The sequence below is a fragment of the Copidosoma floridanum genome, unplaced genomic scaffold (assembly GCF_036245765.1).
Source record: "Copidosoma floridanum isolate Cflo_tuat_1 unplaced genomic scaffold, Cflo_Japanese_pri ptg000007l, whole genome shotgun sequence".
In the NCBI taxonomy this organism is placed as follows: Eukaryota; Metazoa; Arthropoda; class Insecta; order Hymenoptera; family Encyrtidae; genus Copidosoma; species Copidosoma floridanum.
The window spans coordinates 10,942,231-10,955,270 of record NW_028321884.1 but is presented as its reverse complement, the minus strand read 5'-3'; the positions used below and the strand labels follow the sequence as shown (position 1 = coordinate 10,955,270).

At 30.7% G+C, this 13,040-nt stretch overlaps 4 protein-coding genes across 4 annotated transcripts; 3 read left to right on the top strand and 1 right to left on the bottom strand.

The window, feature by feature from the left end:
* Positions 1-7: 7 nt before the first annotated feature.
* Positions 8-2,123, bottom strand: LOC106639040 (UPF0764 protein C16orf89 homolog). The gene is made up of 7 exons (XM_089588497.1): positions 1,995-2,123; positions 1,628-1,726; positions 1,381-1,530; positions 1,023-1,312; positions 793-928; positions 616-718; positions 8-545 (listed from the first exon to the last, which is right to left on the bottom strand). The coding sequence occupies exons 1-7, from the start codon at positions 2,083-2,085 to the stop codon at positions 413-415; spliced, it is 1,002 nt and encodes a 333-aa protein (XP_089444623.1). The 5' UTR covers positions 2,086-2,123; the 3' UTR covers positions 8-412.
* A 2,861-nt stretch (positions 2,124-4,984) lies between these two features.
* LOC106639066 (L-xylulose reductase-like) lies at positions 4,985-6,751 on the top strand. The gene is made up of 4 exons (XM_014352504.2): positions 4,985-5,120; positions 5,199-5,628; positions 6,282-6,430; positions 6,513-6,751. Exons 1-4 carry the CDS (start codon positions 5,069-5,071, stop codon positions 6,614-6,616), a joined length of 735 nt encoding a protein of 244 aa, XP_014207990.2. The 5' UTR covers positions 4,985-5,068; the 3' UTR covers positions 6,617-6,751.
* Positions 6,752-9,724: 2,973 nt separating this feature from the next.
* Positions 9,725-10,816, top strand: LOC106639039 (L-xylulose reductase-like). Its single transcript, XM_089588925.1, has 4 exons — positions 9,725-9,776; positions 9,921-10,350; positions 10,426-10,574; positions 10,713-10,816. The coding sequence occupies exons 1-4, from the start codon at positions 9,725-9,727 to the stop codon at positions 10,814-10,816; spliced, it is 735 nt and encodes a 244-aa protein (XP_089445051.1).
* A 794-nt stretch (positions 10,817-11,610) lies between these two features.
* On the top strand, positions 11,611-12,828 carry LOC106639057 (L-xylulose reductase-like). The gene is made up of 4 exons (XM_014352495.2): positions 11,611-11,687; positions 11,764-12,193; positions 12,302-12,450; positions 12,526-12,828. The coding sequence occupies exons 1-4, from the start codon at positions 11,636-11,638 to the stop codon at positions 12,627-12,629; spliced, it is 735 nt and encodes a 244-aa protein (XP_014207981.2). The 5' UTR covers positions 11,611-11,635; the 3' UTR covers positions 12,630-12,828.
* Positions 12,829-13,040: the final 212 nt, after the last annotated feature.

The following is a 13,040-nucleotide window of genomic DNA, read 5'->3' as shown; positions in this document are numbered from 1 at the left end:
TTTTTATTATTTTTATTTTTAAAAGGACATTAATGATTATATGTACAGGTATACATGATACACAAACATAACATAAATATTAATACATACATATTCATGCATGTATAAGTTTAACAAAAGCAGACTAAACAATATCTTCAATAAAAATAAAGTGAACAAATTTATAACTTTTTTTTGAAAAATCCTTCAATTTTTTCAAAAATATCATCAGAAACCTTATTATAAAATTATATAAATTTTAAAAAGAAAAAAGGAACCTTTGAATGAGTACTTTTAATTATATGAGCATTTTTTTAAATTACTAAAAATTACGTAAAAAAGTTTAAACCTTCCAAAAAGTAAAGACATACTTGAATAGTATTCTCAGGATTTTTCGACACAAATTTTTGAAACTGAATATAACTCGAATCATTTATGGAACCGTCATCGTTTCCACATCTTTACGAATCATTAAGGCTAAAGCAGCGGCTGCAAGTCCAGTTGTATGATTGATGCATTTAAAATCAGTGAAGCTTCCGGCTCTCTTCTGACGAATTTTCACATCACTATAAAATTTTAGTTATTAAAAATTATTTTAATTATTTTAATGAACAATTTTTAATGGTGGTGACTTACCTGAATCCACGATAACATCCACTGTCATGTTGCCAATCCAGGATCAGTTGCTCGTAATGCTCGCTGAGAAAGTCTAAGTATCCTTCCATACCACACAAAAAAACTGCAACAATGAATGAATGTTAAAGCTGGTATTATTAAATTCTTTTTTTTTTTTTTTTTTTTTTTTAGTATAACTTTGTTCCAAGGCTAAATCTCTGCCGATGTCTGGAAATCCCACAGCTTCTAAACTCATCAAATCGTGTAGAATTTGATAGCACAAGATGTATCCAAGGTATGGCGAAAATCTCGAGATGCTTGTGTTACATTGAAGCTAAATTTTAAAATTTTATGAGCTGTAAACATTTTTTTCCCAAAAAAGAGCCATTTGACAATCATTAAAAAATTAAGCTACAGTTTCAACTCACAGCACTGATGGTTTGCTTGATAAGTAATCTATGGGTTAACGAATATCCAGTAGTACTGCTGCTATTGTCGTTAACCACAAGCTTACGGCATTTATGAGACAACTCGCAATTATTTATCAAATCTAAAAGACACTTGTCGCTCTCGTCAGCTGTAGGATGCCCGCTGAAGAACGACGTCACGACATCCGATGTCGTTAAATTTGGGTTGGGCTTAAAATGATTTTCTAGCACCATTTTCCTCCACGTTATTGGTTTTAGCCAAATGTGCGGTATATTAAGACCTGCACTTACTGAAAAAAATATTAAATATTAGTAAAAAAAATTTTGAAATATTTAATAAACTAAAAATTATATTTACGTCTCGCTTCAGCTTCGCTTGACAATGTTTCACCTTTATGAATCATATTTCGAGTGTTTTTGGACAATAGTAATGCCATTTCGAGAAAATGTTTTTGATGAGATTTTACGAACATTATGTTTGAATGTTGAAGAGCAGCTTTTAGATTAACTAAAAAAAAAAAAAAAAAAAAAAAATTATAAAAATATTATTTTGCGCCTCTGTAAATTTTGATGTGAGCTTGAAATAATTATATTCCATATATCACCTTCAGCAAAAGTTACGCCAACTGTAGTATCAATATTCATTTGTTGCGGCCTTTTTTGTATGTATTCCAAAACTTTTATCAAAGCAAGTATCTTTTTATCTTGAACAATTAAAATTATTAACTTACACAAATAAAATTGAGTACTTTATTTATTGCTAATTTGTTTGATAATAAAAATATAATGAATTGCGTAATAAAAACTATTAAAAAAGTGTTCATGAATTAAAAAAATTAGAATTCAATTGTGAAATGCAAGTTGTAAAAAAAATTTTTTTCTATATGTTGTAAATTTAACGTTTTATAAATATTAGGCTCAAAAATATTCTTAGTGATTGTTAAATAATTTATAAATTACAAGGTCACTTACCAAGCTTTCTGTAATCCAACCGAGCACACGAAAATTGTAGTGTTATTAAAAACGTACAAACTAAAAGACAAAGACTATGTTTCAAAATCATTTTTAATGGGTTTAAAAATTAGGTTTGTTAATAAACAATAAAAATTTTTATTTATTATTCACTACAGTGTTGTTCCAACGGGAATCGAAAGGAGACTGTAGTAGCACTGGCAAGTCTACGTTTTTTCACAAATAAGTGCGTCAATCCCTCGTCCCTTCTCCGTTTTCCACTTGTAATCCTGAAAAATGGGAGGCGATTTTTCCAAGTTCAATCCTATTTGCGTCTAAGAGTTAGATTAAATGTACACGTACGCAATATAAAATAAAGATTTGCTACACATTTTAGATCGGATAATAGTTTGTTGTAATAATATGTACATAAATATACATTTTATTGTTAATCCTTTTTTTTTTTGAACGTTACTTCGTTTTTCTGACTTGCATCTGATTTATAAAAAATCTGTAATACCTCGAAACTTTTTAATAAATGTGATTTTAATTAGTAAGATACTTATTAATTAATATACAAAGTAGAAATAAACTGTGAAAACTTTGACTATCAGAAAGATATCATATATATGATGATGAAATTTTTTCATTAAATACTTTACAAATAAAATTTTTTTTATTTTGTATGCATTTAATATAAATTATGTTTGAATAAAATAATTATTAGTTTTAAAACATGTAAAAAAACAAGACATTGACGTTTTTAAGAAAAATATTTTGTTTTATTAAATCTTCATACAACTTAGCACTTATCAATTAATATAAGTATATTATATTATAGGCAAATAATACAACATTATCACTTATATGTAAAATAATAGTTCAATTATCCATTTAGTAACAATGATATGCCGATATTTGTGCTTTGTTTTAATTGTGCTTCAACCTCAAACTTTCACTCTAAATCAACGTTTATTTTTCCAGCCAATACCCACACAATTTTTCTAAGTAGAAATCAACACAACACAAGCCTAAAAAAAATAATATGCGATTTATGTTAATACAACAGTTGCATAAAGTCACAAGTATCATACGTTTTGCAACGCTAAAGAATTAAAATTTGTAATCTGAAAAAGAATTAAAAAATACCATCACAATTCTTTTGTAAACATAAAAATAAGCGGGTCCTTAAACCTAAGTCCATATTTGTCTACGAAATCGATAACCACACGAAAATTAAAAAAAAAAAAAAAAAAAAAAAAAAAAGAGTAAAACAGTCTTTTCTTTCGGTTCATTGTGTAGAATCTGGTTGTAATATTTATTCTATCCTCCAATGTCCACATCGATCTCGAGCCTCATCCTCACGTTCATGGTCATAATGGCAAAGAAAATAAGGATCGGCAATCTTATGCGCGCCTGCCAGCCAAGGTTTAGCGAGAAAAGCATGGCTCGGTGTAAAATTCCGCCGCAGCCGAAGAAAAACAGCTCCCGCGACATCTTCTTGCGCGGCTGGGTACTTGGTTCTTTTCGTCGAAAACCGGCTGAGCCAACGATGGAAGCAGCTGTTTTGCTTCGATTTTGACGTTTATCTCTCTCTTTCTCCACGAAATCGAAGTTAACCTTAAAATTGTAATGTTTCGTACGAAATTATAAAAGAACTTTTAATTTTTATTGGATAGCGGACAATAATGTTAAGTTCTCGTTCAAAACTAGATCATTACATACGAGCAGCTTAGATTCAATGAAAAAAAACAATTATTGTTATTATACTCATTAGCAAAAAAAATAAAGTAAAGCACTTAAGTATCATTTTTACGTATAAAATTAAACAAATTGGCGTAAAAAACTTATTTTTTCGCGTTTTATCGTTAAAAGTTTTGCCACAAAGATTTTATTTACGATTACTGAAACTTTATCGAGTTTAACGAAAAGAAAAAAGAAAAAAAAACTAAAATTGTCAATTATTCCTTACCTGGACCAGCGAATGTCAAAGGGCCTCAATCATGTTCGCGACATCCACCTCGACGTCAAACATTTGCCGATGTTCGGGAACTCTTATCACTTATTATTACAATAACCGAGAACTCCGGCTGACAGTCGTCCTTCGACGGCTCGCCCACCATGACTTGTTTGGGTATATGTGCAGTGGGTTAATAATACAACAAAAACAACATAGTAAAGATAACAAATTGTTATGAGACCTCCACCTTATCGGTCAGCATTTTATACAACAATCGTTTTGTTCCAAAATCTATCTACAGATGACTCTTGCGTAGTTTTCGGTTTGAAAAATATGAAATCAAATGACAACTGTTTATTAATATTTACTTACATGGTTTTTTAATAGTTTATTGTGAAAAAATTGTATTTTGTGGTGAAAAAATTTAAATTGCGGGGCGTTCATTTGTTTATTAAAAATGTAAAAGCGTTTTGCATTCGTTTATTTAGAGGTGACCTCAAACATGTATTAAATACACCAAAGAGAGATTGATTTATTAGTTACGTAAATGGCAAATCAAAGTTGGACATAATATACGTGACTTGATATGATAAAGAGATCGAAACTTAAACCAGACCCAGTGCCACTGAAGTCGCATCGCACGGACGGACATACCGTAAGGTATTTTTTTTTTTTTTTTTTGTTAAAACAAAATTCAATTTCTTTAATTATTTATAGATAAATCTAGCTTTTTTTATGATTTTAAAAAAATTAAGTTTTAGTAATGAAATTGGAAATGTTGTTGAAAATTACAAAAAGAACCACCGACAATTTCTAAAAATTCAATAGATATCAATAATCAGAGTCATAAAATTTATCTACAAAAGTTTCTGCTCTAGGTACAAATGAAAAATAAACGACGCCGCAATGCATCGACCTTGTCCTTGATTTATTCGTAAAACGCGCACCTTATCACCGCTTGAGAAAAAAAAAAAAAAAAAAAAAAAAAGTACTATCATTTATTGCACTTTGGCAAAGACGGAGTTTAAATGTTTACAACCCTGTGAAACGTTGAATTTTCATCCTCCAATATTCTTTGTCATTAGGTGTAAATTAGCCTCCATCGTCGTTTGTTCTGTTCAACTAAAGTGCAGCTATGAATATCAGTTTCGAAGGAAAGCGCATCCTCGTCACCGGAGCTGGTCAAGGTACCACATGTCATTTTCTAATTTTCAAACCCCCTGCCAAAATAAACTAAAAATATCGTAATATACACGAATCATCAGGAATCGGTCGAGAAACGGCTCTCCGGCTCTCGAAATTCAACGGCACGGTCGTAGCTCTGTCGAAAACCCAAGCGAACCTTGATTCTCTGAAAAAGGAAGACCCGAAAATCCAGACTGTCTGCGTCAACCTCCGAGACTGGGACGCGACGAAAAAGGCCGTTTCAACTGTACTACCGATCGATCTGTTGGTCAACAACGCCGGGATCGCGATTCTTGACCCGTTCCTCAATCTCAAGCCTGATGACTTTGACGCCACTCTCAATGTCAATGTCAAGTCTTACATCAACGTGTCGCAGATCGTAGCGAAAGACATGATTAATAGAAAAGTTCCAGGAAGTATCGTCAACCTGTCGTCCGCTGCTAGTCTGGTAGCTGTGAAAGACCACGCGACGTATTGCTCGACGAAGGCCTGCTTGGATATGTTGACAAAGTTGGTTGACAATCATGATTTTCTTTTTTTTTTTTTTTTCCATACACTATAATAACATACAACATTCCTCCAACTTTGTTCATCCGAATTTTGTTTAAAAAAATCGTTTGACATTTTTTTATACTTTTTTTTCATTGGTCCACAGAAATACTGAATTATTTTTGTTTATCGCAAATTACTTAAGGCGAAACACGCATTTATTTGTAGAAAAACGTTACGAACGACTGTTTATTGAAAATCGAAGAACAGGCGTGTCGATCTTCTTAAGGTACAATACTAAATGTTGATTTTTTCATCATTACAGAAAAAAAAAAAAATTACTGGCTACGGATTTAAAAAATCCAAGTTTAGAGGCATGATCATTTAATTATGTTTATATACATATATCCGCGTATTAATACAGTATCACAAAAACTTGAAATATTTTGGAAAATTGTAGTGTGTCAACCCGACTTTGAACTCATTCTACAAAAAAACAATACTCCCTAAAAATTGAAAGCAGACATTTTAATATTCAAGCGTACTATTGTGGAAAAAGGGGATTTTTTGGGATGCATAAATTTGTTTTTTAAATTAATGCTACTCAATATTATTGGTAAATAAAAAAATTGCTTTAAGAAGAAATATTAAAATAATTGTGATTTTATGGCCAGAGTTATGGCTTTGGAGTTGGCCCCTTACAACATCCGAGTTAACACGGTTAATCCAACGCTTGTCATGACAGCGATGGGAAAAGCGAATTGGAGCGATCCGGATAAGGCTGCCACTTTAAGGGTGAAAATTCCGATGGATCGATTTGCAGGCAAGATATGAACATTATTACCTCAGTTGTTGCTGGATTTTGATGGTTATTAAATAATTATGTAAAATCCGTTTTCTTGTAGAACCTTGTGAGGTTGTGGATTCTATAGTATTTCTTCTGAGTGACAGAAGCGCGATGACTACCGGTTCTGCGGTGGTCATTGACGGAGGGTACCATATACAGTAAATTTGCACCATACTCGAAGTGTAAACCAAGTCGAAAATATTGTAATATTATTGTTAAAAAAAAAAAAATTCCATAAATGTAATTGAATTGAATTAAATGTAAAAAAAAAATGAACTCAAAAATTTTTAAAACACTATGACATGGCTTCTAATAATTTCCCGCAAGAATAATTAATTTATCAATTAATTCGTTAAATAATTTGAACAAGTGTTAGATAAGAAAGTCATGAATTTCAAGACAGATAATTGTCATGAAGTATAAAATTGTATTCAAAAATGGGTAAAAAACGCAAAAATGGCACACATTAATCAGTATTTGCTCTCTTGTCTTTAGAATTGTATGCAAGGCGAGCCTAGTACTGGGATGAGTGTAAGCAAATATTACGTCAATAAGGACATTAAAGCGCCCGACGCAGCTCAGGTAATAACGCTGCTTACTACGATATGGTAGATAAAAATTTTTTTTACGTCAGACACCACAATCTCATAGATTTTATAGATAATGATCTTGATACGTTGGAGGAAAATGTAATAGCATATAATATTGAGATAGACCAATTGCTTTGACATAAAAAAAATATCCTTATATTCCATGAACTTGTTAACTACTATACTGCACGTATAAAGAGTTTTGGCAATATTTAGTTAATTATTAAAATTATAATGTCCATGTAATGTTTTAATACATTTTTTTTATGCGGAGGATAAGAAAAATTTAAGAGAAATCAAAGCAAGCAAAGTAACACGGGATTAACGTTAATTAATATTACAATTACTTATTACGAATGATTATTTTACTTGTTTCCCAATTTAGTTTCAAGAAAAGCAATTCTAGTAGAGAGTAAGTACGTAAAGGTTTGTTTTACTAACACGGCAAAGTACGAAAGTTCTCAACTGTCTGACCACATCGAGTCTGTACTACTTCGCTCAACTGAACGCCTTCAAAAATTTAGTTATTCACCTATTGCCACATGTGTCACTACGTAACACATTTTTTAGACAACAAAATTTTAGATCTACAAAAAAAGACAGGAGATTAAAAATTGGTAGTATAGCATTGCAGCGATTCAGACGTCAAATTTCATAAAAAAATTTTCGTCAAGTTTTTCTGATAATTGACAAATATATTTTTTTAATAGCTAGATGCCCAAATAAAATTTTTTAAGCTCCACTCTTTTAGTTTTGTTTATTCTTTTACTTAATTTAATGTTCATTAAATTTTCAAAAAACATATTTACGTAATTGATTTATTTTCATTTTTCAAGTTGTCTATACATATACTTGTTGAGCAAGCATTGATTAGTGGTTATTGGAAAAAAAATTTTCGACATCTGTATCAAACGTAAGGAGCTGATAGTGAACATTCATTTTGAGAATTGCAGTTAAATTACAATTAAATTAAATTATCTAGAATCCTGGCCAGGTCTCATTGTGTTAATGAGTAGACCGAAAAATAACATTTAACATTTAAAATTTAAATAATTTTTACTTCAGGACAATGGGACCATCTTACCAACTGTTAGTGTGGCGGAATCAAACAAATGAAAAACAGATATTAAATATAACAGAGTTTGTATATTTGTATAATAAATAATGAAAATTTCATAGAACTGAATAATTTTGATTTTTTTAATTTATCGAAAATAACAATTATTATTACATGAAAAAATATTGAAAATAAAAATTTTGTATTATAAATAATACGTACAACTCACAATCAGCTCAACGATTTGTTGCCTTCAGGAGTTTGTATCACAAAAACCAAAAGTTTAAGAATATTTTCAAAAAAATTATGTAAACCAACAATCGTGTTCTGATTAGCATATTATCGTTTCAGTCACCTTAGCTTTACGATTTCCGTAAAATTAATAATTTTTTTCTGTGAGGGTCGTATTTTTCTAGTTGAAATCAGTAAAAAAACTATTTTTCTCATAATAGTATGTGTTAAAGAAATAATTTATTTCTCGAAAACAATAGAACTGGAGTATATAAAATTTTAATATATTACTCTAAATATGTTTATAATTTTATACTAATTTTATTGAGGAATTCTTAATTTTTTTCGTGATAGAATTCTATATAGGCATATTTTTCGAAGACAATAACAATAAAAACGTAATTAGAAATCAAGTGTTAGCTAATTCCCTGGATCATGTTGTGCAATATATTTAGACGCAAGTTTAAATAAATGAATATTTATAAAAATTTTGAATAGGTATTGTTCGTAGATACATAAACTCATATCAATGAATGACTTATAACAACATATCAATTAATAACTAGCATATCATGAAGAACTACTATAATATTTAAATATCTATAAACATTACAATTATAATAGTTGAAGAATAATTTTTTTATTTACAATAATTTGTAATATTTTTTATAAGTTATTGCAATGATCACTGTATTTATTACATAGATTATTTAATTTTTATCTGTGAAATGATTAAAAATATATCAATTTAAATAAGTAAATAAGTTTACGGAACACTAGTTAATAAAAATCATCTTACAAGCAATATTAGTCTTGTATGGTAGTAAAATGTTTAAAAATATTATAAAATAAATATCTATTACTTATTGAAAAAACTTTTTTTTCTGTAAAATATACAATCATCATAAGCATAAATCTGTCAAGGTCTTAATAAAATTTTTTTTTCTATTTTTATGAAGGTTTTCATAATTTATAATTAAGTACTAATGTAGTAGCTTGATTTTTACAATACATGTGATGAACTTATATTTCGAGTCATATTTTTGATAAGAATGTTTATAAAATAATGTTTCTCGTCTAAATCAATAACGTTTTTCGCTTGAAATTTTTTAAAGGTAAAGTTATTGGTTAAAAATTTTAAATTACTTTTGTTTCTTATTTGGAAAAAGTAATTCTTTGTCTGTAAATAATAAAGATACACTTTCTTTGTTTGGGACGTGGATGCAACAACACGCATATGTATCATTAAAAATATATATGTCAGTTGACGAGAAAAATCGTAAATTGCTATTTATCTCTTTTTTATCCCTATCAGCACCAACGAAGTAAACAAAAGTTGTTGAAGAATTCTTTATTGAAAGCTTTCACTTCAGTCAGCTCTTACCGTACACCATGAATATCGCTTTCGACAACAAACGTGTTCTTGTAACTGGCGGTTGCGAAGGTAATTATTTAGATACTTAACAATACCGATAAACTAATAAACATATCATAAGTATCACGACAGTGTACATATCATTAAATCTTTTCATTCAGACACGCGTAAGCAAAACAACATTTAATTAAACAACCAAAATTATCCTTTAAGGTATTGGTAGAGAAATATGTTTGCGCCTATCAAAGTACAAAGGCACAGTTATTGCACTATCGAACAACAAAGAAAATCTCGAAAAATTGGCAAAAGAGCATCCCGAAATTAAAACAGTTTGCGTCGATTTTCTGGACTGGGGAGCAACGAAAGAAGCTGTCAAAAGTGTCCTCCCCATCGATTTGTTGGTAAACTGTGCTGGTATTACAATCCTGGCACCTTGTCTCGCTTTGACAGAAGAAGAATGCGATCTGACCTTTGGCTTGAATTTCAAAGCGATTCTGAACGTGTCCCAAGTGGTTGCCCAAAATTTGATCGACAGAAAAGTGCCGGGCAGCATCGTCAACATATCGTCCACAGGCAGTAAAGCCGCTTACTGGGAATACGCAGTTTACGGAGCTTCTAAATCAGCTGTCAATATGTTAACCAAGTTAGTTTGGACTGACAAGTATTGAGGGGTTGTCGTGAAAGTTGTGCTTACACGTTTATGTAATTTTTAATTTAGGTCCATGGCACTGGAGTTGGGGCCCAACAAGATACGAGTCAACTGTGTCCTGCCAACTGTTGTCATGACGGAATTGGCAAGAAATCAGTGGAGTGATCCAGAAAAGGCTGACCTCCTCAAAAATCTCACTCCGTTGCATCGATTTGCAGGTCAATCGGTTTCAAATTTTTTTTGTTTTTTTTTGTTTTTGTTTTTTTTTTTCATTAAAAGTAACAAATCGATAAAACACTAAACTTTCGAAATGTTTTCATGGCAAATAATGTATAAATTTTGTGTTTACTTTGCAGAAATAAACGAGGTAGTTGATACCGTTGCGTTTCTTCTCAGCGACAGAAGTTCCATGATCACGGGAGTTGAACTTCCAGTTGATGGTGGCTACCTTGCGTGTTAAAAAAATCAAACCATGGATGAGATTGTTGCACAAATTTTCTGTACTTATATTTGGCAGATGCTCATGAACTTTTATTATTTTACTCTTTTTTTTTCAGTGTAGTCAAAACTATTTCCTGTCAGCAGTTTAAAAGTGTTACAGATCGAATATTATTTATTATACGTGTGTTGGTGATAAATGCAAACACAGCTAGTTTTAAGCCATACAACTATTATAAATAAATTAAATGTATAATGTATGATTTTTTAAATTGAATTATCCCTGTCCAATGTGTTATAATTGTTTGACTTAATTGATGATAACTAATACGTAATTTAACTCTTTTAGCCGAATATTATAATCAATTTCAGTGATTAGTTTCGAAGAAAATGTGTTAAACATAATTTTTTTGTACCATAAAAAACTAATTAAAATGACAAATAGGCTTTAACTTATAGTATCTCTTTTGTATTTTGTTTGTATAGGTTATTTAGAAAAAATGTTTTTCAAGCTCACGTATTAAAAAAAAAAAAATGCCAAAAATGTTAATATTTTTGGAATGCTGGTACATGAATTTTTCTAAGAAAATTAGGCATACAGTTATAATAATCATACGTCTCAGATATCGTGTTATCATGTATAGCTGCGTATAAAACGTTATCCACTGGCGATGATAAATTACACATTTAGCAACAAAAATGTACATATCATATCGTGCAAAAAATTGTACATTTTTTTTAGTTTTTTTTTTTATCGCAATCAGCTCGCATGAAGTAAACAAAACTTTGAAGAATTTTTTATCGAGTACACTTTGGCTTCAGTCGGTTCTGACACTACATCATGAACATAAGTTTCGAAAACAAGCGTATTCTCGTCACAGGTGGTTGCCAGGGTAAACATGAAATTTTATTTACGATCCAAAAACTTTATAATCTGCATTTTACGGAACTGAAAAAATTTACTTAAAGGTATTGGCAAGGAGATATGTTTGCGCCTATCAAAGTACAAAGGCACAGTTATTGCACTATCGAACAACAAAGAAAATCTCGACAAATTGTCAAAAGAATATCCTGAAATACAAACAATTTTTGTTGATCTTCTGGACTGGGATGCCACAAGAGCTGCTGTCAAAACCATCTTGCCAATCGATTTGTTGGTAAACAATGCTGGGATTGGAATATTTGCACCTTGTCTAACAGCGTCGCCGGAGGACTTTGATTTGACGTTTGGCGTCAACGTCAGGGCAATGTTGAACGTGTCACAGGTTGTGGGACAAAATTTGGTCGAGAGAGCATCGCCCGGCAGCATAGTTAATCTGTCGTCTCAAACCAGCCGTGGAGCTATTCACAACAGCCTTATCTACTGTTCGTCCAAGGCTGCTGTTAACATGTTGACCAAGTAAGAATTTGTTTGGCATATAAAAAAAAATTTTAACTTCATTGTTAATTAAATACATCATTTTTGAAGTTGTTATAACAAAATGAAAAAAATTTTATAACCGTTTAGGACAATGGCATTAGAACTGGGGCCGAAGAATATTCGCGTCAATTGTGTGCTACCAACTGTGTGTTTGACGGGTTTAGGAAAACTTTTTATCGACGATGAAAAAAGATCCAACATGATGAAAAATCGCATTCCACTCGATCGGTTCGTAGGTAAATATTTTAGTGCTAGTACCATTTGATTATGAAATAAAAATAATGTCAGATAAATTTATCTATGCTTCACAGAACCCAACGAAATAGTCGACGCAGTGATATTTTTACTTAGCGATAGGAGTTCAATGATAACTGGAGTTGAACTTCCAATCGATGGTGGATTCTTGGCTACATGAGGCTTATTATTTTTAATGTCTTTGTTACAAGATTTTTCATTTTTGTACGAAACAATAACGAAATTTTTTTGTTAGCAACATGCGTTCACTCGTTTAAGAGTTGAGTTAGTAACACTTTGTATATAAAATAATAACGAATAATAATATAAGCAAAATGTGTTAAAAGCATGGAAATAAGAGTGTAAATTTAAATTCATGATTACGTAAGTTTATGGATTTTATTTTTTCCCCAAGATTACTGACTCAAAAAATGTATATTTTAAACTCGAAGATATATAAATTAAACTCACAATAAAAATCAAGATCGTTACTCTTATCAAGTAGTATTTATTCGCGAGCTTATTTTAAAAAACTGCTAGTTGTTTTACGGATTTCATTACTCGCTTTGTTTGTTGCCACGACGCAACGTAT

Excerpts from the sequence above, each read along its gene's own strand:
- LOC106639040 (XM_089588497.1), bottom strand. The coding sequence starts at position 2,085 with ATGATTTTGAAACATAGTCTTTGTCTTTTAGTTTGTACGTTTTTAATA. Across the intron at positions 1,727-1,994 it reads GTTGGATTACAGAAAGCTTG|ATAAAAAGATACTTGCTTTG; the intron begins GTAAGTGACCTT and ends TAATTGTTCAAG. Across the intron at positions 929-1,022 it reads TCAAGCAAACCATCAGTGCT|CTTCAATGTAACACAAGCAT; the intron begins GTGAGTTGAAAC and ends TTTAAAATTTAG.
- LOC106639057 (XM_014352495.2), top strand. The coding sequence starts at position 11,636 with ATGAACATAAGTTTCGAAAACAAGCGTATTCTCGTCACAGGTGGTTGC. Across the intron at positions 11,688-11,763 it reads CGTCACAGGTGGTTGCCAGG|GTATTGGCAAGGAGATATGT; the intron begins GTAAACATGAAA and ends ATTTACTTAAAG. Across the intron at positions 12,194-12,301 it reads GCTGTTAACATGTTGACCAA|GACAATGGCATTAGAACTGG; the intron begins GTAAGAATTTGT and ends ATAACCGTTTAG.
- LOC106639039 (XM_089588925.1), top strand. The coding sequence starts at position 9,725 with ATGAATATCGCTTTCGACAACAAACGTGTTCTTGTAACTGGCGGTTGC. Across the intron at positions 9,777-9,920 it reads TGTAACTGGCGGTTGCGAAG|GTATTGGTAGAGAAATATGT; the intron begins GTAATTATTTAG and ends TTATCCTTTAAG. Across the intron at positions 10,575-10,712 it reads TCCGTTGCATCGATTTGCAG|AAATAAACGAGGTAGTTGAT; the intron begins GTCAATCGGTTT and ends TTTACTTTGCAG.
- LOC106639066 (XM_014352504.2), top strand. The coding sequence starts at position 5,069 with ATGAATATCAGTTTCGAAGGAAAGCGCATCCTCGTCACCGGAGCTGGT. Across the intron at positions 5,629-6,281 it reads TGCTTGGATATGTTGACAAA|AGTTATGGCTTTGGAGTTGG; the intron begins GTTGGTTGACAA and ends TTTTATGGCCAG. Across the intron at positions 6,431-6,512 it reads TCCGATGGATCGATTTGCAG|AACCTTGTGAGGTTGTGGAT; the intron begins GCAAGATATGAA and ends GTTTTCTTGTAG.